This window comes from Rutidosis leptorrhynchoides, chromosome 8 (genome assembly GCF_046630445.1).
Source record: "Rutidosis leptorrhynchoides isolate AG116_Rl617_1_P2 chromosome 8, CSIRO_AGI_Rlap_v1, whole genome shotgun sequence".
NCBI classification, from domain to species: Eukaryota; Viridiplantae; Streptophyta; class Magnoliopsida; order Asterales; family Asteraceae; genus Rutidosis; species Rutidosis leptorrhynchoides.
This window is the reverse complement of record NC_092340.1, coordinates 52135242-52158217: the sequence shown is the minus strand read 5'-3', so window position 1 is coordinate 52158217 and position 22976 is coordinate 52135242. Positions and strand designations below refer to the sequence as shown.

The following is a 22976-nucleotide window of genomic DNA, read 5'->3' as shown; positions in this document are numbered from 1 at the left end:
GTAGTATAACGGGAGACTCGAAAGGACCGATTTATTAGTATTAATCTTCCTCCAAATGACATCGATCTCATTCTCCATTCCGAGAGTCTTTGTTTTATTTTTTCAACCACCGGGCGCCACGAATCAATTTTACCCACACCGATTGGCAATCCAAGACATATTAAGGAAAATTCCCAATTTGACAACCCAATCTAGAAGCCACCTGATTTGTCTCATTCGAATCAACACCTACAGTATAAATGTAACATTTGTGGTAGTTGACCATTAATCCGAAGCTAGCTCAAAACATTTGAGGAGATTTCTGAGATTGTTTGCATTCTCATGACTCCATTCACCAAAAATGATATTATTTTGTTTGCAAATTCTCAAATTGGAAGCGAAGCTTTTTGAATTTTTATGAATTAATCATGAAAATTTTGGTCTGATTGTGTGTACTGAAATTGCTGTTGAGTAAATTCACTATAACTTTCTATCTAAAAATAACTAAATAGTGTGGTTGGGTTATTTAGAGATCTAATCAAGAGGTCTACTGATCTGGAAAGTTATAGATTTTATGATTTTTATGAGATATGAGTGTTTGTTTGAACGTGGTTCAAGTCGTCTTTTCTGAGAAAGCTATATTAATATGTCAAACTTTGTTTTGCATGTTTTAAGTCAATCGTGAACACTAGAGGGTCGTGATTGTGACATTTTGATGTCGTTGACTTGTTGATATTGACCGAACCCTAAACCGACTCTATTTGCTTAGGTTGAGTTCGCGAGCTATTTATTTGCACTGTTTGTTGTGTGACTACTGTTGTGCACCTAAGGTGAGTTCATAGTCTCATTTTTCAAATGTTTTATACTTTGGGATGAGAATGCATGCACGTTTTACTATTTTACAATATATACACAAGTACTTAAATTTTTATATGCATGAGTTATTGGTTACAAAGCCCTTGGCCCTAATACGTTAAAATACTATTGTGAATCACGAATCACTGGGATGGATCTATCAGGTTTGACAACCCCACCCTGCATTGATTGTGGTGCTTATTACTTCGTTACCATACACATAACCAAGTGTACACTTATATAGGGTAAAAGGAAATCATGTAGGATATTACGTGTGTTTTTAAGCTTTGTGTTTTGGGTGCTCATGAATGCATATACTTTTTGAACGTAGTCTGTACTTATTACTTATAATTAAACATGTGAATTCACCAACCTTTGTGTTAACATTTTTGCATGTTCATTCTCAGGTATTTAAGCTGATTCCGCTAGATTATTTAAGAGTTTGAGTTTGATTGCATTTACTTGGAGTTGCATGCTTTGGAGTAAACTTTTATTTATGTTCATTTATTTACTTTTTAGATACTTTAATGTTCAATTAAGAGCATTACTTTTGATGGTTGTCGACTTTTAATTTTGTATCTGAAATATATTTGTGAGTTGTCTATTATGCCATTCATTCAGTCAGTTATTTTAAGTAAATTGAGTTATCATAAAGAGTAATTAGTAAATGAGTTTCTATATTTAATGTTATATTCTCAAAAACAAAAATGACAACTGAAAATTAAATGATTTTTTAATTTTAAATAAAGTAATAATAAACAATATTATTCAGACAGATTAAGGGGGTGTTTGGATTAGCGTTTTGAAAATTGATTATGCGTTTTAAATAATCAGAAGCAAATAATCAGCTGTATCAAAACGTGATTTAAGAAAACGATGTTTGGATTTGATTATGCTGTTTGATATCGCAATAATCAGATAATCAATTTTTTTAATGTTTGGAAAATCATATGATTTGATAATTCATCATATAAAATTACTAAAAGGGACGTCATTAAAAAAAAAAACTGTTCATTAAAGCAATTGAAAGTCAATAACAATATTACAATAATGAAATAAGCAATAAACATTGAATTGCCATTTTATTTTCTATATAGAATAGAATAAATACTACTGAACTGTGATGGTGGCCAATAGAAAACAAGAGTAGAGCAACCTACCATAGGGTTAGTAAAGCTGTAAAAAGGAAGCTCCGATAAGATAAAAGAGTTAAGCTATATGCATGGGTATAATAGTAAATTTAAGTAACAAAAAATTCAAATGGGATCTGCGTTTTTCATGCAGTAACCCATACATCACTTCTCCATTTTTGCGTTTTCAAGTAATCAAAACGTAAAAAATCACTTTTTATAATTAATTTGCCAAACACTAAAAAGTGATTATTTGCGATTTCAAAACGTGATAATTAAATAATCTAGTTTCAATCGCCAAGCCAAACACCCCCTAAATTAAATTAGTAAGGTGGAGGCATTGAGAAAACGGGGAACATGGGAGTATCTTACGGTATTATATACGTAGTATGTAGAAACTGAAACTAATTTGATTTAGAGAAGGTTGAGTTTCTACAATCTAGAAGCCCAAAATCTCATAAGTCGGACACCTTTTTATGGGATGGTAGAAAAATCAGCCCATATAAATCTATGACCTCATTTCACGAGTATGTACGATTGCATTATGTGCATATGGGAAATCTAATGGCCCAACATGTAAAGTGTTTGTAGGGTTGCACCAAGTAATTTTCTTATGGGGCTTTTCTATGGACATAAAACTAATTTGTGTGTATGCAGATCAAATGTGACCAACTATTTGTGAAACAAAAGTATCTAAATTAAGGTGGTGTGGAGTCATCACAATAACGGAATACCGTCATGGTGCGTTTTTTCAAACATATTCACTTTAAATGCTCTTTTCACACCATACCATATCAACATGCATATACATATATCTAGCTCACGATGGGTTTGTCAGAACCGAATTATGAAGCGCTTAATAGTTCATAATATAAATAATTAAAAGGTTATGAATGAAATTGTTTTTGAATGACAGTAACCTGTTTGATAATTATTCTGAACGAATAATGTGAATAGTCTAAAATTACCCTATTAACTTTTAACATGAATAAAAGTTACAATATAGATGTTTAATAAGTGTTCTTAATTCAATTTTAAAATAATATTACATAAAGAACTTGCGAGCATAGCCCAATGGTTCTCCCCATGCACTTTGTGTCATGGGATAGGGAGAGATCATGGGTTCGATCCTTAGGGATGACATGATTTTCTTTAAACCAATTGAACACCAATAATGGTGGTATATATTGACCCTACAGGAAGGTTTTACCGGATTCATTCACGGACCCCTACCCGGAACCACTGCCCGAATGGATGTGTTCCCGGGTACCGTCGATCGGGTTTGGGTTTCCGCCCGAACGTGTGTGTTACGTGCAAATGATGAGGGTCGTTGAAAGAAATGATCTACTGATGCCAAAAAATCGCCGTTCAAAAAAATAAATAAAAATATTACATAAAAATTAGGTGCTTAATGGTTAAAAAGAGAATTTCAATTCTGAATGGTTGAGCATTGAATGTTATGCCATTTGGCACCATAAGACATTCAGAAGTCAGAAACAAATGCATCGATTCAGTATTCAACGCTGAACAATTTAATTAAAAAGTAAATGCAACCTAAGTGTTTATATTGAATAACAATATATCAAAAATTCAAACTAACTAGAAAACTTTTCTTACATCAACATTACTATCACCATCACCATACATACACGGGCGGGTAATAATAAATTCTTCATTATTTTATAGATTCTTCATCATTTTTTATTTATTCATCATCTATCATCTATATGCATCATTTACTTGTACAATACTAGATGCAACTTTTCTTACATCACCATTACCATACACATACTATAGTAATAGAGATCAAATCAAAAATGATTTTGAATACTTACGTCTTACTTGGTTGTGTTGGGTGTCCCCACTACAAGAACGCACTCTTTAAAGTGTACAAGTCGTGGTGTATCTGTAATAAAAAGTATCGACTAATTATGTCTTTTTGTATTATCTTGTCCTGAAATAAGATCAAATTATCAAAAGGTGTTAGCGACGCAATCAGATCGAGAAAGACATTCACATTATTTAAAGAGAATTTTATTGTTTTGATCGTTCTGAGAATTGGAACTAAATTCAAGTGTATACATATTATTTGAAGTTAGTTCAAATTGTAAGCCTTTTAATTTAGACTTTTAGTAGCTATCGTTTTAATTAAGCCTTCTAGCACTTTCGCTTTAGACACACTTTAGCTCTTTTTAAAATCCTCGTCAAGGACTACAAAAATAAGTAAATATTTGTTAATAATTTAATATATATATATATCACCTTATCATATACTACGTATTAGTTAGTGTCCAAAATTGGTTAAAACATATTTTATTTAATCAAATTTTCCAACACTTTTCAACAAAGAAATATTGTACGGGATATTTTTGTTACGAGATTTTTTTTTTTTTTTTTTTTTTTTTATGTTTGTATTTAATCATAATATATGTCATTAAGTTTTTATGACTCAAATATATTTTGTGACACCAACCATTTGTTTGAAAAGTTTCAATGTTTACATTTTTTTTTTTTGCTCCGCCACTAGGTGACTCATTAATTGCCTTCTACTTTGGTAAATTGAAAAGGGCAGAACTTAGAGGTTGATTACTCGCCTTTCGTGTTTGGTTCATGTTTTTATCGTGTAGTTTTGGTTTTGTATTGGTAGTTTGTTTTAAGGTTTATCGGGTTGTTAGAGGAGGCTCGTTAATAGATAGTTTTTGTTTAGTTCGTAGCTTTCTAGGTGTCAGCTCCCCGTTGCTCCCGTTTATTTGTATTTTCTGTTGAGGGCGTTCTCCTTTGAAAAACGACTTTTCGTTATTTCGCAAAAAAAAAAAAAAAAAAGGTAGATTAATTTAGTTATCATCGTAAACATTCCAAATAAATGTAAAACAAAAATCAAAAATGTTGTTCGCATATTCAATCATTGAAACTTTTGGGCCCAATAATTCTAATTGGTCTACCTCATCCGAAACAGCATAAAGTAGGACACATAGACGAAACATTATGTTATAACATTTGACAATTATTATTTCTAGTTTACTTTATTGATATTATATTAACTATATCTATATATCTATTCTTAGGGTCATGTTTCGACATATAAAAATCAAAACTTTTCGTATAAAACACGTACAATTGAAACAGACATAAACGATAACCACGTATAGCTACAAAAATACTTATATTTAATCGTCAAAAACACGTTTAGTTGAAACAAACATAAAAGATAACTACATAAAAATGTCCAAAAATAAATACTATATTTTATTATTTACTAGATTTAAGAGCTCGTACGTTGCACGGGTACTCCTAAGTAAAATAACTCTAAAATGTAAAATGTTATATCATCTTACAGAATGATAATGACGGTATCAATAGTATCTAAATCATAAGCATTGAAAACGTTATAGTTGATATCAAATAACACATGTTTGCCCATCAAGTAATGATGCTAAGAGCTCGTGCGTTGCACGTGCATTGCACGGCGACTCTTAATCAAAAAATCTGGAAACGTTAAATGTTATATTAATTAACGGTATGAAAAAACTACAAACTCGTACCTATCTTTAAATGTTATAATTTGTGTTGCAACCAAATTATTAGTAGTATTATAGCAGTATGTTAGTATATGTTTTGTAATCAGTTTTTTAAGAACTCATTTTGCAAAATAATTTAACCCGTGAGTTTAGTAAGTGTTTTTTTTATATGTTTTTACATTCTACGTCCGTTCTTGTAAAAAGACTCATGAAATCACGTGTTATTTAAAAAACATATAGACTATTGAAAAAAATGTTATGAGTAAACATGCATTATCATTATCATTAAAGAACACGATAACAAAATATAACTTAGCTCATCTCAATGAACAATATGAATAATCATAACCAACTTTTGTAGCATTATCTTACAAATAAAAACTTATACCAACATTCTTTCCACTATCACGTATCACATATATTAAACAATAAAGAAACACGCATAATAGGCAAATAACAGGCAAGTAATAAAAAATACCACTACCTTCATCTTGTCGTAAAAACGTCAAACTTTTCTCAAGTCGCAAAGCTTCAATTCAACACTACCATATATGAATCTCAATTAGTACTACAATACAAATAAGCAAATTAGAAAAGATGATCACCGTATAAATACTACGTGTGAACCTGTCTGCAAGACCATGAGTTGATATCATACTATGAGATGCATAAAGTTATAAATGGCTAAATGGGCAAATTGTGCATTCGGTCCAACTGAGTAATCTTTTGTAATAGTAAAAAGGGTTGGGTAAACCATGAAAAACTATATTCATCTTCTATTTCTTTTAAAGGGATACTCGAAATGTCAATCTTGTTGATGTCTGCAATGATTTATTAAAATGACCAAGTATAGTTTAATACAATCAAGTTCAAATATGAGCCAAAAGTGTTACTATATCCCTTATATAAAGAACGGTGGCCGTCTCACAAGTATCGTTGTGCATCAAATAAACAGAAAATGTCATCATTTAAAGTTATTAATTTTTTGTAAACATGTAGCAGATAAAAAACATGCTCTTCAAGTATGTAACTGAGTAAACATTCTTTGCCAGGCTTTATTCCATTCTGTTGGCGAAAACGTGGAAATCCAGATGACACACACAAGTTTGATTTTTTCTTCGACATCTTTTCTTTCAACCTCTATTTACATTCAGATCCTGGAAAAGAATACAGATTTTGTTAGCCTTATGAAATTATCTTGATCTACATGCATTTGTTAGCCTTATGAAATTATCTGAAACACATCACCAGCAATAAAGATTTTGTTGAACAGAATAAAAGAGAAACATCCAACCAAAGCCACAATTTTTATTACATAGTTAAAAGATCATCAAACAAAACATAAAGCTCCAACAAACTAACAATCTTTGAAACATACTATAAAATCCTGCAAACACAAAAACATAAAGGGAAGACTATGGGCCTTAAAAATCATAGTCATAGTTTCAAAACAAAAGAAGGGCAGACTCTATTAGTTTACGTAAATATCAGTAGTTGTGTTTATTGATTTGTATATTAAGGTGTATCTATGCTTAACTGATTTTCAGGTTGTCTTGAACATCATGGTCATGACATAAATATGGCGGTAGATCACCATGTAGCTTCTTCTTGCACTGTCTACAACAGTGGTAAAACCATTTATTGTCTAATATGTTAAGAAACAAAATCATCAACATCAATAGCTTGTTAAATACGATTTCGATATTGTATAGTGCACCGTTTAGCAAATTGTAACGCGTTGCACAACAGCTCCAAAAAATTGTTTTCGTAATCGTTACTATTCTTGTGTTCGACATTTGATTATATCATGACTTTCCCTGCCAGAACAACTTTTAATTTTTCAAATCTTAATGTTCTCATATATTTAACTACGATACTACCCAACAAAGCGAATAAACGTATCCAAGGACACAAAAGGTCGTCGGATCAAAAATTCAAAAGTGTTTCAAAAGAAAACTTTAAACTCTTACATCATGTTATTCAGAAAAATAGATTATAAATTATTATCGATATAATACACTTTTGTGAGCATATTTTGATTCATTAAATATTATTTAGGAAAAGAAATCCTTGAACAAAGAGTGTCGTGTCAGTACAACCTGACCGATTTCTAATTTTAAACACATATCAATCGATAAATTTTTCGTTTTGACTGTTACATAATTCGCTTGCCCCGCCCATTATAACCAATATTAACTTGTACCTATATTTATGTACTACAAAATTTGTCCCAACCTCTATTAAATTGGATATGCATTTCACCTTCGTGATGCAAATGTTAAATTGAAAAAAAAAAAGGAAAAAGGTCTTTGAGCAAGACGACTACTATAAAGTCCAGATATCTCTAACATCATCTTTCTGCAATAGGAAAAAATTACATGTAAGCTGGTGATAAATATATTTACTTTGGGTAACTGAATTTACATGCAGAGGGCTTTTACAATATCCATCATTCGTTAGAAACTCTAAGTACTATTCTGCAATTAGTGGTGTTTTTTCTGTGTAAATATGACATGATCCATTTGAGGTGTTTACTACCAAAATGGGTCATACCAAACTATAAGCTGTTAACATAGAAAATTGATGACATTGTCATTCCAGGAGTAGATGACCAAAATAGAACGATCATGTTCATAGCAGGTTGAAACACATTGTTATTATAATTTCAAAATACTGATGACATCCTATATTTTCAATAAAGGATAGTATATATCAACGTGGGTTATCCAGATTACCTATTTAACGGTATCAAGAAGATTCGCTCCAGACTCGATGGAATCAAAATAATCATTAGCAATCTCCATGTCACCTGCATTCAACAAAATATCTACTCTCAGCAGCTCGTTTTCAGAATCCTGTAACAAATCAACTACATTTAGATACTACTAACAGCTCTATAAGATATGTTTTACCTCTAGCGAGTCTAATGGGTAAAATAAAAACGGTTACTGAAAAGGATACTGGAAAATGGGGTAAAACAGGCTGATTAGCATAATCTTATCACTTTGGTAATCTACTTGACATTGATAACTACAGAGTAATATAAATCTAAATAACAATGTATTACTTAAAAAAATATGATTTCATATTCAATAACTAACAACATTCGTTGTTGAACTTCTTTATGGCATTTTATCGAGCAGGTGGTGTTCGTTAAGTAATAACAATAAATATGCATCCAATATTAATTTATGATTTCGTATACATCATCTAAAAAGACAAAACAACCAAAAAAATGAATAAATAAGCTAGTTAAGTGTATAGAATAATGAAGAACCTGATTAATCATATTTATTTCAAATGAACATCAGTTTAGTTGGTCGATATCAGATATAATTGACCTGCAAATTAATTGGTGTTATGATAAAAGCAAATACAAATCAGAAAATAGTTAGGTTTTTATGAAATCAAATGTTTGAATCATTAATACTTACCGTTCATCGATAAACTGAAATCATAAAAAGAATAAATGGCCGCGTTCGATATGATTGTGCAAATCGCAGGTATTTTCCTGAATGAAAATATGAGATCGCAATGGATTAAAGAAGATGATGAAATCGAATTTGTTTGGATAGGAGCGCATAGATTGAATGTGAGGGTATGCTTTTTTTGTTGATTGCAAAAACCCTAGAAGAAACTGCTCTAATTACTGAATGTGAGGGTATCTATTTAAATCGGATGATAACTGCTCCGTGAAATATTAAGGAGAATGATGAAACTGTTAACCCTAATTACAGATGATTGAAGACACGCGTAGGATGTAGAAAATTAGGGATTTATTTAATTTAAAATTATGAGAAAAAAGGATTTTGTGAGGATGTATCTGGAGGTGACACGTGATGTATTAATTTGTGGGTGTATATAAGGGATATACTTGCAATATGCTTAACTAACTACGAGTAGTTTGTATTCAAAATGGACAAGATTTTTCCAAAATTTCTTCTACCTTGTTTCTCCTCCTTCCTTCTAAGCATCCAATTTACAACAATCGATGCAGCACGTACAACGTTTATCGGCACAGATGACCGGAGGAGTCTTTTGGACAATGGACTTGGCCGTACTCCACAAATGGGGTAAGTGCGTATATAATTATATATACATCTCTGCATTTATATTGTGCTCAACTAGCATAATTTACTAGCTTTGTTGGTTGTACGGCTGGCTACAAAATAATACAACGTTTAGCTGTTTTCATCTTCTTTTTTTAATGCTTGCATGATTACAATAGTAATCCAGTTTTCATCTTCTTTTTTTAACGGTGTATCATGGTATAGTTCATGTATTCATGAATCATGAGTATTATTCATTTTTTATTTATGTAAAACTAATTGTTAATGTTTTTTTTTTTTTTACTTTTTTTAATTGATCAGGTGGAATAGCTGGAACCACTTTGCTTGTAATATTGAAGAAAAATTAATCAGGGAAACAGGTAACTAAATGGTTGAATGTCATTTTAATTTAATTGTTGATGAATTTTGCTTTTTAATGTATTTGTTTCAATGATATACTATTATCAAAATTATAATTATGATCATATAATCATACTCTAGCGGATGCAATGGTATCAACTGGACTTGCCGCCGTGGGATACAAATATGTTAATTTAGGTAATACATTGTTTTTTTTACTAATTCTTATATACTAAAAAAAGTAGTTTTCATAATACAGTTTTGTTTGTGTTTTAGATGATTGTTGGGCTGAACCTGATAGAGATTCAAAGGTAAATTTCCATTTTTTATATTATTTGTTTAGTTAATAGTTGATAATTCCATCTTGCAAAAGTTTTAAGTTAAACATTAATGATGAATTGATGAACATTGTTCATGTGTTACATTTACAATTATCTCTTGTACTATAATCTTTCTGATTTCGTAGGGAAATTTCGTTCCTAAAGCTGCCACATTTCCGTCTGGAATCAAAGCATTAGCGGATTACGTTCATAACAAAGGATTAAAGCTTGGAATTTACTCTGATGCAGGGTAGGATAATAATTAAACTAAATGCATCGCAATACTTAGTAAAGGCTTAATAATACAAATATATGATCTCATTTTTCTCATGTTTGTTTTCTTTTGTTCATTTTGTACAGAACTCAAACATGTAGCAAACAAATGCCTGGGTCACTAGACCACGAGGAACAGGACGCAAAAACTTTCGCTTCATGGGTACGTACATTCCTACCTTAATTTTCATAATATTTTCGTACGTAAAAGAAAGTTAACTTTTTTTATTATCTTACAGGAAATCGATTACTTAAAATACGATAACTGTAATAATCAAGGTATAAGCGCAAAGGAGAGGTACATTGTACATTTCTTTTCTGTTTCCCCTTTATTTTTATTTTTTGTTATCTTGTTTTAAAAATGAATAACAAACTCTTGTGATCTTTATTACTTTATTTATTGCAACTTACATTAGATATGTCTTTTGTGAGAAAGGTATCCAAAAATGACAAAAGCTTTGCAGAACTCAGGCAGGGCCATCTTTTATTCTTTATGTGAATGGTTAGTATATTATTTTTTTCTGCTTTTTAATTCATAAATTTAAACTTCAGTAAAGACATATTTTCTTGTCATTAATGTCAATTTTTTTTTTTTCAGGGGACAAGAGGATCCTGCAACATGGGCACATGATGTTGGTAATAGCTGGAGAACTACAGGGGATATTTCTGATAATTGGGATAGGTAAATCTACAATCATATAATACGATATGATTCATATCATATTATATTATTATTGCCCACATCACTTGTATTTTGTTAATATGGTTATTATGTATTTTTGACCTTAACTTTAGCAATTTAATTTTCGTTTTAAGATGAAACTAAGATTAGAGTAACGTTTATGTATATTTCGCTTCGTACTAGCATGACCTCACGAGCCGATGAAAATGATATTTGGGCAGCTTATGCGAAACCTGGCGGGTGGAATGGTACTTTTGGTTATTTATATAAGAGTAATAAATTTCTTCAAATATAACAGTCTTTTACTCATAATCTAATTTTGATATTTGTGATTTGTTCTTAGATCCTGATATGTTAGAAGTTGGGAACGGAGGAATGACAACAGAGGAATATCGTTCACATTTTAGCATTTGGGCATTAGCAAAGGTTTATATATATATAGAACTTATATATCTATATAACTAGTTTTAAATTACTTATATCATCATCATAATAGTATATTTGAGGAACATATGAACTTTATAAGAAACTAAAAATATCGACAATATTTTAGGCACCTCTATTAGTTGGTTGTGACGTACGATCTATGAGCAACGAAACTTATGAAATACTTAGTAACAAAGAAGTTATCGCCGTGAATCAAGGTCAGTATGAATATTACGAGGAATTTTATAACTCGCTTTTTCACTTTTAAATATATCGATATAGTCACTATAACTCAAATCCGGATGCAGATGAGCTTGGAGTTCAGGGGAAAAAGGTTACCAAGAATGGTGATTTGGAGGTACAATTTATTTAATCCTATCATTAGCAATGTTGTTAAAGTGAGTTTGCATTGAATTATAATTATAACTATGTATTATTTAAGACATAAAATATGAAATTTATAGCTATCATAATAAATGCAGGTGTGGGCTGGTCCTCTTGTAGATAACAAAGTTGCTGTAATCTTATGGAACAGGGGAGGCTCAACAAGCCAAATTACTGCTTATTGGTCTGATATAGGGCTCGATTCAACAACAGTTGTTAACGCTCGTGACTTGTGGGCGGTAAGACTTTAAAAACAGTACTTATTTCGTTATAGTAAAATGATATTATATATCATTTTATCATGCGTAACAAAATGTCACACTTGTATTTTTGCAGCATGAAACATAAGAATCTATCAAGGAACAGATTTCTGCAACTATAGAATCTCATGCTTGTAAAATGTACGTTCTAACTCCACAATAAGGAGTTTAGAGCAAACGATCCATCAACTATAGATTATATTTATGGAATTATAGTGTAACACTTCATTACAAGAATAAGATTTGCTAAGGCAAATGTTCAAAAGTATTCATTTTCATATGTAGTGATAAGTTACATTGGTTTTTGGAACTTACCGTGAACCCAGACTCTACGCATTGTTTTTTCCTTACGACGATTCACTGACTTCACACAACAATATTCAAGCTCAACCTGCATATCAGTTCCATAAATTTAAAAAAAAAAAAAAAAAAAAAAAAAGCAGATACATTGTTAAATTTAGGGATTAAGTTTATTACCTGGATGAATCCAGTACCTAGAAAAAGGTCTCGCGCAGTATCCAAAGAGAAAAAATAAGAACGGGTGTCATCAGAACGTTTGTATTCCCTAAATCCTACTCGTTGATCAGCCTCAAATCGAAGCATCGTCATGTCATAAAGACCTGAACATATTGACAACATGTTTGAGCCCACACCACAAAATAGCAAGCCATAAAAAAAGTTTAATATTTGTATAAAAGTTTGATATTTGTATTACCATAATCCCTGAAGAAGAGCAGTCCACCTGGTTTCAAGACAGAGAAGCACTCAACAACAGCAGCAGACATCCTATCAACTGGTACAGCCGAAAGAGTAAAAATCTGTCAAACAACACAATATTTAATATTTAATTATTTATATAACAACACTAATATTTATCGAGAAGACGATAAAAATCAGATAACAGCATTCAGCAGGGGACACACCAATGTAACAAAATCCATGCCACCTATGCAGCATTCACTTTCCTTTGACGAAGTTATATCAGGTAAACTTATCCCATTATCATCAAGTTCTGAGGGACCTAAAAGCAATAAATTTTGTTTTTGTGGAGATGTTTGATGGCAAGAATCACATATTAACCACTGAGGGATCCGAGATGTAGAAAAATCCCAACAAAATGGACGAAAACGAGTTTTAGGTGAGACCACATTGGAAGCATATATTACTTCAGTAGTCCTCTCAAGTGCCTCTGTGCTACAATCGCAGGCATACACTAGTATGTTTTCTTTGTAACTACACACCAGGGAAAACAAAAAGTAGGATAAAGAATTAAAGATGCAGGCTATGATTACTGATTAGTGTCATTGTTTGTTAACTAATCAAAGGTGTTTTGATTAAGAATAAAACGAGGTGTTTTGTAGGTTACCGTAAGATTGGGAGAACGGTACTTCCATTACCACAACCAATCTCCAATAGCTTAGTATACTTTACACAGGAAGCTAATTCAGGAAACTCCTTGAATAAATACCGTCTCTCCTGTAACAATCAAATAAGATTTGGCTTAAGAAAAAAACAATTTGATTAACACATTTAGGCCTCAAGTTTTTTTTATTTTTTTAACACCAGTTCGGGATCACCCAGGAGTACTAAACCACCCACGCATTCATCTCCCGCAGTTGCATAACCCGCCCCCAACTACTACCCAGGAGGAAATCCGGCCCAATCCAAGGGCATGGGCGGTAAAACCCCCCTCCCCCTCTCCCGCAACGCGATGTGCGGAAGGCACCCTTGGTGGAATTTAAGGGTTAAGGGGCAACCTTGTGTGGAATGATGCACCCCACGGGAGTCGAACTCCTGACCTCTCGTTAAAGGAGGCAAGTCACAACCACATGAGCTACAACACAAGGTTCTTTGGGCCTCAAGTTAAACGTTCTAACAGTTCCTTTAAGGTTAAGTTTTTTGTTTGTAAGTAGAATTTGTAATATTATGCAGCCTTTTTTGATTTTTAAGAGAAAATTTACATTTATGTGAAGTAATTTTCTATGCTAACTCTTTGAGTTACTGAAAAAAAAAAAAAAAAAAAAAAAAAAGTAAGCTGTATATTATGATTCCAATTCATGCTAGAATTTAAAATTTTGTGCGATATTCTTAAATTAGTGCCTGATTTTTTTAGTTTGTGAAAGTATTTATATAGAACTAGTTTTAATTTATCTTTGCCGTTTTAGTGCAGAGCATCATATGAATTGATATTCAATTAATCACTTACGTGAAATCAGATCTTCAAAATTATCAAGGTAATTATCCCTAAAACTGTTGCAGAGATACTCGTATTTGTAATATATGAAATGAATTAAGGATATACCTTGAAGAATTTGCCGGTAGAATGACGAGCGTGAAAGTGATTCCAGGATTGAAAGTCCAGAGAAGATGAAGATTGAAATTGAGATTGAGATTGAGATGAACGATGAAAAGGAAGAAGATGATATGAAAATTTAGGATCATTTTCAATATCATTACTCAGTTCTTCCCAATTAAAATCTTTTGAGTGATACTCTGTTTCTTCCAACTCCCTGCTACTGCTCATCATCATCGTTCTTTTTATTTACTATCTAAATCAAATGGATTTCTAGTAGCCCTACTATCAGGGTTACTTTGGTAATTTACAAAAACATTTAAATTAACGTGATTTAATTATATTTTATTTTCTACTTTTTTTTTTTTTTTTTTTTTTTTTTTTTTTTGAAAAAACTTAATAACATATAACCGATTCAAAGATGATAAATAAAGTACGACCAATACAATAGAGAATCCAATCTAAGCAAAACAAAAAACTTAAAATCTAAAACAAATGGTTCCACCAACATAGTAGAAACACTCTTTGTTACACATATGTATGATAATATCCGTTTTTTTGCTTTTCTTGGTAAGTGGTTACAGACTATAAGCAACGCCGCTCCTAGTTTGTAAGATTAAATTGCATGGAATTCTTATTTGGATAATTGGATTATATGCAGGTACGCATAGTTAAGGTTTAAGTGATGATTATCTATTGCAAAATAAAGGTGTTTGACAAAATATCTGATATGAAAAGAATAACATTACCATGGTATGATTTATATTATATTGAGTACCTGTTTTGCTTCTTCAACTTATCCCTTTCCCTATTTTGATGTACCTCCGAAAGTTTAATAGTAAATTTTTCCTTTTTCAATTTCTACATCTACTTCACTTCATATAGATTAAGTTTGGAGTTGCAAAAAAAGAAATAGTTTTGGTGTCCTTTTCAAAGGTATACACACGCTATTAGTAATTAGATTCCTTATGAAGTAAATATGCAACTATGTTATATATACAAAATCATGTGAAGTGTAAATGTATAGAGTAATGAACAACAATTAACATAAGCTCTAAATATATGTCACAAGCTCAAACAGAAGATAAGAGAACCTTAGAACTCCCCAAAATTGCATCTTTGATCAACTGCAGTTCTTGGATAACGTTAGCTGAGTCCATTCTATACTGTGGTGATTCCATGGAACACGACACTCCTATTTCAATCAATAAACGCAAACATGTTTCATTATTCATGTAATCTGTTGTTGTTGTTTCTTCTTTCACTGTAATCTTCTCGTCGTCGTTCAAAAGCAATGGATCAACGATTCCAAGTACACCGTCACCCATTGCCGTCTTAGCGTAATTGTGCAGGCTTAGTCCATCTGCGAATACGCCATCAGTAGGTTTCTTACTTGTCATCATTTCCAACAACAAAATCCCAAAACTGTACATATCTCCACTTCTTGACACCTTGCTCCCAAGCCCATATTCTGCAACCAAAGATGTTATCATTAGCAACAAGGTTGTAAGTTTGGTTGTTGGGACTGATCGGCCAAGTCGGAGACTAGTCGAACGTTGACCAACCTTGACTTTGAATGTATTTGACCTATTTTGACCAAACAAATCTGACTTTGAACTAATAAACCCGGCTGTAACCAAATAACTTGGACTTTAACAAATTTGAGAAATCGGCCAAGTCAGAGACTAGTCGAATGTTGACCAACTTTGACTTTGACAATATTTGACCTACTTTGACCAGTTTTGACCGAATAGATTTGAAATAATAAACCCGACTATAACCTACTTAATTGGACCTTTAACAACTTTGAGAAATCGGCCAAGCCGAGACTAGTTGGACTACTTCAAATGTATGTATATAGAAAAATAATGAGTTATTGGGGTGGCCATAAATAGCCAGGGAGTATTCCTAATGGACTGCGTATACCAGAGTATGTGTTTGGATTACTCGCCCTTCCTGGGTAACCCCAAAAGGGAAAACCTTACAACTTTTTTTATCAGGAAAACATACCTGGAGCTGCATAACCAATGGTTCCTCTAACACCAGCCGAACTACTATTATATCGATTATGATACTCAGATTGAAGTATTTTCGAGAGACCGAAATCACTAACATGTGCAACCATGTCTTCATCAAGAAGAATATTACTCGGTTTCAAATCACAATGAACGATAGTCTTTCCGGCATGATGATGAAGATAATTAAGTGCATTAACCACATCCAAAGCTATACACACTCTTTGAATTAGACTAAGCCGAGCTAAATCGTTTTGCACGTTATGCAGCCATCGATCTAAACTTCCATTCGGCATGAACTCATAAACAATCGCTTTGAATTCATTACCTTGATAGTCAATACCACTGCAACAAGTTATGACCTTGACTAGGTTTCTATGTCGGGTATTTCTTAAAGCCTCACATTCGGCGATAAAGCTCTTAGAACCACCTCGACGTTGTAGGTTAAGTACTTTTATAGCAACAATTTTCGCACCATTTGTATCCAAATATCCTTTATAAACAGACGAAAAGCTACCCTCACCAATGAAGTTCTTTTTCGAGAAACCGTCTGTTGCTTTATAGAGCGTTTCGTAAGAAACTTGAATCAGCGACTCCCCGGAAATAGTATCAGCAGGCGGAACGGCATCTTCTACTTCCTTTTTTCGTCGATAGCAAATGAAAAACAATAACACTATGGCTACACACACCACAAATGAAACTATACATATGACTAATATAACTGCAAGACTCAGTTTATTTTTCTTCTTATTATTAGAACTGCATTTAGGTAACTGAAACTCAGGTAAGCCGCCACAAAGGCGATCATTACCAACAATCGAAACCGCGCTCATGTTGGCGAAAACGCCATTTCTCAACATCTCGCCTTCAAAACCGTTGAACGATATGTTGAGAGTCTGTAACGGAATCACTTCCAAGTAAGTCGGGACCCGCCCCGTGAAGTTATTACGTGACACATCGAGGTTTTCGAGCGCTCGTAAAGATCCTAATGATTCTGGAAGTGGTCCCGAAAAGAAGTTGCCGCTTACGTTTAGACTTTGAAGGCTGCTGCAGCTGCCAAGGGTGGTTGGAAGCTCACCCGACAATCGATTATTCGCTAAAATAATTTCGTTTAAGTTCTTAAGGTTGCCAATCGATCGAGGAACTTGTCCCGACAGTTGATTATTACCTAGATTCAAGCTAATAGATAACGATGTGAGGTCGAATAGCTCGCTAGGTATGGGTCCAGTTAGACTATTTCGATCGAGGGTTAAACTAATCAACCTCGTACAGTTCCCTAAACTCGATGGTATGGAACCGTTGAGTTCGTTTAAACTCAGGTGGAGTTCGATCATCAACGATAGATTACCTATCGAACCAGGTATGCTCCCCGAAAACGAATTGTTGGCAAGATTCAACACACGTAGACTTTCGAGATTGCCAATGGTCACCGGAACTGGGCCCACGAGCCGATTATTCGACAAGTCTAGTAACGTTACACCGGATAATCTACCAATTGATGAAGGAATGGCGCCAAAAATAGCATTCGAAGTGACACTTAAAAAATATAACGAATTCGATAAATTTGCTAACGATTGTGGTAATAAACCTCTCAACTGATTGAAACCGAGATCTAACACGCCTAACTCTTTACAAATCGATAAATCATCGATAAACTGCATTTCGTCATCTTCACCACTACCAAAACTATTCGAACTTAACGACATGATGAGGAAATTACACGATTTTCTCGAATTAATTACTAGTTTTCCAGATAGATTGTTTCTAGCTACATCTAGAACTTGTAGTTTGGGAGAACTAAGAACAGACGATGGAAGTATGCCCGTTAATCGGTTATCTGATAATGAAAGTACAACAAGATTAGGCTGAATCGAACCGAAATAGTTGGGTAGTTGACCCGTGAGTCGATTATTTTCTAGAAATACTTGTTCAAACGACGTAACGTTATAAAGCGAAGGAGGGATGTCACCGGTTAAATTATTTGCCGCGAGTGCGAGTCTTTTTAGATTAGTCAACCGGTGGAAGACGTCTGGAACGCTTCCACCGAGTTGACAACCACCGAGCGAAAGCGCTTCGAGGAACGTTAGATTCGCAATGAAGCGTGGGATCCCACCTTCTAGAACGTTCCAATGAACGATTAGTATGTTTAGCATGGATAATGTACCGATTTTTTCGGGGATTTTGCCAATGAGTTTGTTGTATCCTAAGTGAATAACTTGAAGGTTGGTGCAATTCGTTATAGCAACCGGGATGGTTCCGGTGAACGAATTGTTGTAAAGGCGTAATTCTTGTAATCTAAATAGACGGCCGATTTCGGGTGGGATTTCGCCGGAAAACGAGTTGTTTTGAAGGCGAATGCCTCTTAGAAAGGTTAAGTTTCCGATAGAAGGAGACAATGAACCGAGTAAACCGCTAGATTGAAGATCTAAGAGGGTGACTCTTTGGTGACGTGGGCTGCAAGTAACCCCTTGCCATTGGCAGAAATCGGTGCTCGAATCGTTCCATGATGTCATGACACCTTGTGGGTCATCTTTGATCATGGACTTGATCGCGAGCAATGACAGTCGATCACTTGTTACGCTGGTGTCGTTTTGAGCTTCAGCCATGTTCCTGAATGTTGAAAACGATACAACACATAACAATATGACCGAGAGAAATGGTGTTGATCGTTGTTTTTGCAAAAATGGTAACCATTTGGGAAACATTTTTGGAACCAAATATGAAATGGTTGAGTTGTGTGTATTTCTATTATATTTGGTGTTTGTATATAAATTAAAGGAGGGTGTTCATAATGGACTAAGTCAAAAGTCAAAAGTCAAAACTGTAGATGTTAGTGAATCTAGATGGCATCTTGATGGTGACGTGACTGGGCGGATTTTTGTCATCCACACTTATTTTTCAACGCAAAACATTTTAGTTGGGTTGATTTTTTAGTACTTTTAAAAGCAATATGTATGTAATACCAACTTGCTATGTATTTGCAGAAGCCACGGTGATTAATGACCACTTTGACTAAAACCTTTGATTTGGGTTAAAATCGGTCCCATATTTGATACACTATATTTGACTAGTTCATATTATTATTAATATCTTAATTTCAAAGTAATTAAGGTTTAAAACTATTTAACTAAAGTATTTGATGAATAATTACTCGAGCTTTGAATATCTAAAGTATTTGATGAATAACGTAAGTGCATACCTGGATTTTGATAAAGTAGTATTCTGTAAAGTGTTGTTTGAATATGAATAACTTCTTTAAAATATACTGTACTAGCCTTTAAGAGCCCGTGCGTTGCACGGTGACTCTTAATCAAATAAACTGAAAACGCATAATGTTATATCAATTAACAGTATGATAAAGACAATATCACAATTTGTTTTACACAAAAACCATTGATTAATGCTACTAAATCCGACATTTTATTTTTTTATTATGCCTATATGTGCAACATTGCAGTATAACAACGTGTAGATAAAGAAAGTAACTAAACATCAAGCTTGTGACATCATCTTGTCGTTGTTGTATGATCAATCATGACCTCTCCTTTGTCATGTCGTAAATGCCATCATATTTGCGTACCTATTCTAATGTTACATATTATGGTCATAAAAGCATATGTAATCACATATTCAGGTCAAAATAAATAGAATATCATATTGACATTGGCATTCAATATAAAAAAAAGGATTAACAAAAGATGACAACATCATATAGTAAGATTAGTCAAATTCTTACAATCATCATCAGCATTGAGATGTACATAAATTAACATATATAACATATATATAACATATACCAACGTAAAACATGTTCAATGTGTTTTCATATGACTCATTTGCACCGTTTTGTGCATTTTACTTATCGTTCCATGAGGCACCAAGCCCTTATCTACTTGTCATAAAAGTGATATTTTTCTAACATTATGTACCTACATGATCATTGTAAGGACAATTAGTTAATCAGAGTCACCGAGCATTAATAATCTATAAGACATATTAGCAACCTAAATGTAGTAAATTTAGGAAAGAAAAAAAAAATGTATCACAAACCGTATGGCAACCCGAGATCCCTGCACAACTTCAGCTCCATTTATGACTTTCAAGTCTAAATCCTGAGCACAAATGGCTTAATATATAAGATACATTTAAGAGTCAACTTGGTAGTTGTTTGTATTTTACCAACTTTAATCCATTAAAAAGGTTGTGTATACACTATCAGACACTTCTGATCATTTAAGCTTTAATAAAGAAAGTTGAAGTTATAAACTTTGAATGGTATAATTTAGAAAAAAAATCATATATAATTAATACAGGTCTTACAACTCTTCTTCTTGTACCAACAGTGCCAGCCACATCAGAGACACAAAAACCATGAGCTGCTCATGTACATTTAGTTTTCAAGTGTTGGGCACCAAAATACAATTAATAAATACAATAACCATAACTAAAAGCAACAACATCACCAGGCACGTTAGACATAGAGTTGTATGTGGACTTAGATCGGGCAGGTCTGTTTTTGACCCGCTCCTTGCATTGTGTTGTTGACTAAGTTATAATATTATATTAAATTAGTAGGTTTTGGAACCCGTGTGTTGCACAATATATTTAAAAAAACATTATAAAATAATTGTTTATTTGTCTACATGTGTGTCATGCAAGGTGTACCTCACGTGCAACTGTAAAAGCAAAAAAAAAAAAAAAAAAAGGTAAAAGTAATTGTCAATGTGCACGAAGTGATTGATGAAGGTGTAGCTCCGTCTACATAACTTGACAAACCATACATACTGAGAGTAATACAAAATAAGGTGCTTAAAAATCAAAATGGGTTATACTAAGAGTTCTACAAAATGAGTTTTTACGTATGCAAACCGACTAAATGTAATATGAATATATTAAACTTAAACTTAATAGTATAAGCAAAGATCAAGAAAAAAAGGAGTACATAAATAGTACCTTGCTCCAAATATAGTATGAGTTCCGGTTGTATAGAAGATATTTTTTGAATAGTTTCTTGACCATCTCTAATCAAAACATATATATCCCACTTATGACCCTTCTAAGTTTTCAACCCAATTTCCCTGCATTTCTTATTAATTCGTTCAGGCCGATGGTGAATATCCAAATCTTAAAGAAGACAATATGTATTTACAAATATCTTGATCAGCATCCATTATTTCATTTGCTGGTTGGTAATAAATAATGAAATGTAACATTGTAAGAAATCCAACAATGAAGATGTAAAATTGTAAGAAATCCAATAAAGAGGCAAACGGAAACAATCAATAAGAAATCAGACAATGAGAGAATATCATAAAGCAGAGAACCATCATACCATTTTATACAGCTGGATGGCAACCACTCTCAGTCACACGAACTATCATTTACTGATGTGCCAACACATCACAAAAAGAAGGGCACCAGTTGACAGATACCACGGCCTAATATTTCCACGATAAAAAAAACATGATAAGTATTTATAATTTATAAATAACTTACAAAACGTTGAATAATAACCTACAATTCCAAAAAATTTCCTGAGCTAATATGTCAGTCCTCTTTCAGAAGTATAAGAAAATCTAATGAGTCCGTCTACTGCATTCTTGCTTAGGTGTAAATATTTTACGATAAAAGTCAAATGAGAAGTCAACTTGATTGACCCATTCGTATGGTTCACTTTCATTTCTAAAACTTAATAATTGTCAAAGTACATGTAGCAATATGAACGTACATGTTAAATATAAACCCACTGAAGAGTAAGTGGGTTGTAATAGCCACATCTACCAAGAAGTGGGATGGACACATATATCATTTCTCACATTGTTACATTATTATCAAACTCAACAACATCACTAACTAATTCTTTACAATAAAAAACTATTGTAAAAATAGGAATGTCATATACCTAGAAGATGAGAACAACAGACAATCATTACTATCATCTAATTTAAATATTAGATAGAAATGGTTTAACTCAATATTAGACAACTATAATTGTATAAGGTTATGTTCTATTTATAGTTTAGGAATACTTAGTGTAATTACACCTTCTATATATAGAAGGCACAATACTCTGAATAATACACACAAAACTTACAAGTTCAATATCTCTCTTCCTCTATTCTATCATCTATTATGGTATCAAGAGCTGTAAAGGCCTAAGCCCGGCAACAATTCCGGCAGCCACTATTCCGGTAACAATTCCAGCAGCAGTTCCGGAACAACAACAACAAAAAAAAAAAAAAAACTGACCTTTAAAACTCAAAGTATGCTCTGTGAATGCAGCGTTGTCGGAACGTTCACATCAGAAACGAGCTTTTTCAGGTCATAACAACTAAATCCGGTAACCCACAAAATCACCGCAACTCAATACAACCCTAATCAGCCAAATTACCAACACAACTACATGCGGAATTAAATTCCGAACACACGCAC

At 32.9% G+C, this 22976-nt stretch overlaps 2 protein-coding genes, 1 long non-coding RNA gene and 1 pseudogene across 5 annotated transcripts; 1 reads left to right on the top strand and 3 right to left on the bottom strand.

Moving 5' to 3' along the window:
- Positions 1–6307: 6307 nt before the first annotated feature.
- LOC139862488 (uncharacterized) lies at positions 6308–9208 on the bottom strand. Of its 3 annotated transcripts, XR_011764201.1 has the most exons (5): positions 8917–9208; positions 8760–8823; positions 8218–8337; positions 7020–7840; positions 6308–6639 (listed from the first exon to the last, which is right to left on the bottom strand). It is a non-coding gene; the product is annotated as an uncharacterized lncRNA (long non-coding RNA). The 3 variants fall into 3 exon arrangements; XR_011764200.1 differs by lacking the exon at positions 6308–6639 and having other exon boundaries at positions 6646–7840; XR_011764202.1 differs by lacking the exon at positions 6308–6639 and having other exon boundaries at positions 6646–7840; positions 8218–8291.
- Positions 9209–9370: 162 nt separating this feature from the next.
- On the top strand, positions 9371–12538 carry LOC139862721 (alpha-galactosidase-like; annotated as a pseudogene).
- On the bottom strand, positions 12389–14766 carry LOC139863405 (uncharacterized). The gene is made up of 6 exons (XM_071852040.1): positions 14539–14766; positions 13603–13712; positions 13160–13469; positions 12952–13054; positions 12714–12856; positions 12389–12627 (listed from the first exon to the last, which is right to left on the bottom strand). Exons 1-6 carry the CDS (start codon positions 14764–14766, stop codon positions 12529–12531), a joined length of 993 nt encoding a protein of 330 aa, XP_071708141.1. The 3' UTR covers positions 12389–12528.
- A 692-nt stretch (positions 14767–15458) lies between these two features.
- Positions 15459–19266, bottom strand: LOC139861657 (uncharacterized). The gene is made up of 2 exons (XM_071850116.1): positions 16540–19266; positions 15459–16000 (listed from the first exon to the last, which is right to left on the bottom strand). Exons 1-2 carry the CDS (start codon positions 19247–19249, stop codon positions 15603–15605), a joined length of 3108 nt encoding a protein of 1035 aa, XP_071706217.1. The 5' UTR covers positions 19250–19266; the 3' UTR covers positions 15459–15602.
- Between the last annotated feature and the right edge of the window lie 3710 nt (positions 19267–22976).

What these genes read in the sequence shown, in the direction of transcription:
- LOC139861657 (XM_071850116.1), bottom strand. Translation starts at nt 19,249, where the DNA reads ATGTTTCCCAAATGGTTACCATTTTTGCAAAAACAACGATCAACACCA. An exon ending in CATTGGTTATGCAGCTCCAG is followed by an intron (nt 16,001 to 16,539) that starts GTATGTTTTCCT and finishes CTTTGGTTGCAG; the next exon opens with AATATGGGCTTGGGAGCAAG.
- LOC139863405 (XM_071852040.1), bottom strand. Translation starts at nt 14,766, where the DNA reads ATGATGATGAGCAGTAGCAGGGAGTTGGAAGAAACAGAGTATCACTCA. An exon ending in GCATGGATTTTGTTACATTG is followed by an intron (nt 13,055 to 13,159) that starts GTGTGTCCCCTG and finishes GTTGTTTGACAG; the next exon opens with ATTTTTACTCTTTCGGCTGT. An exon ending in TAGGTACTGGATTCATCCAG is followed by an intron (nt 12,628 to 12,713) that starts GTAATAAACTTA and finishes ACTGATATGCAG; the next exon opens with GTTGAGCTTGAATATTGTTG.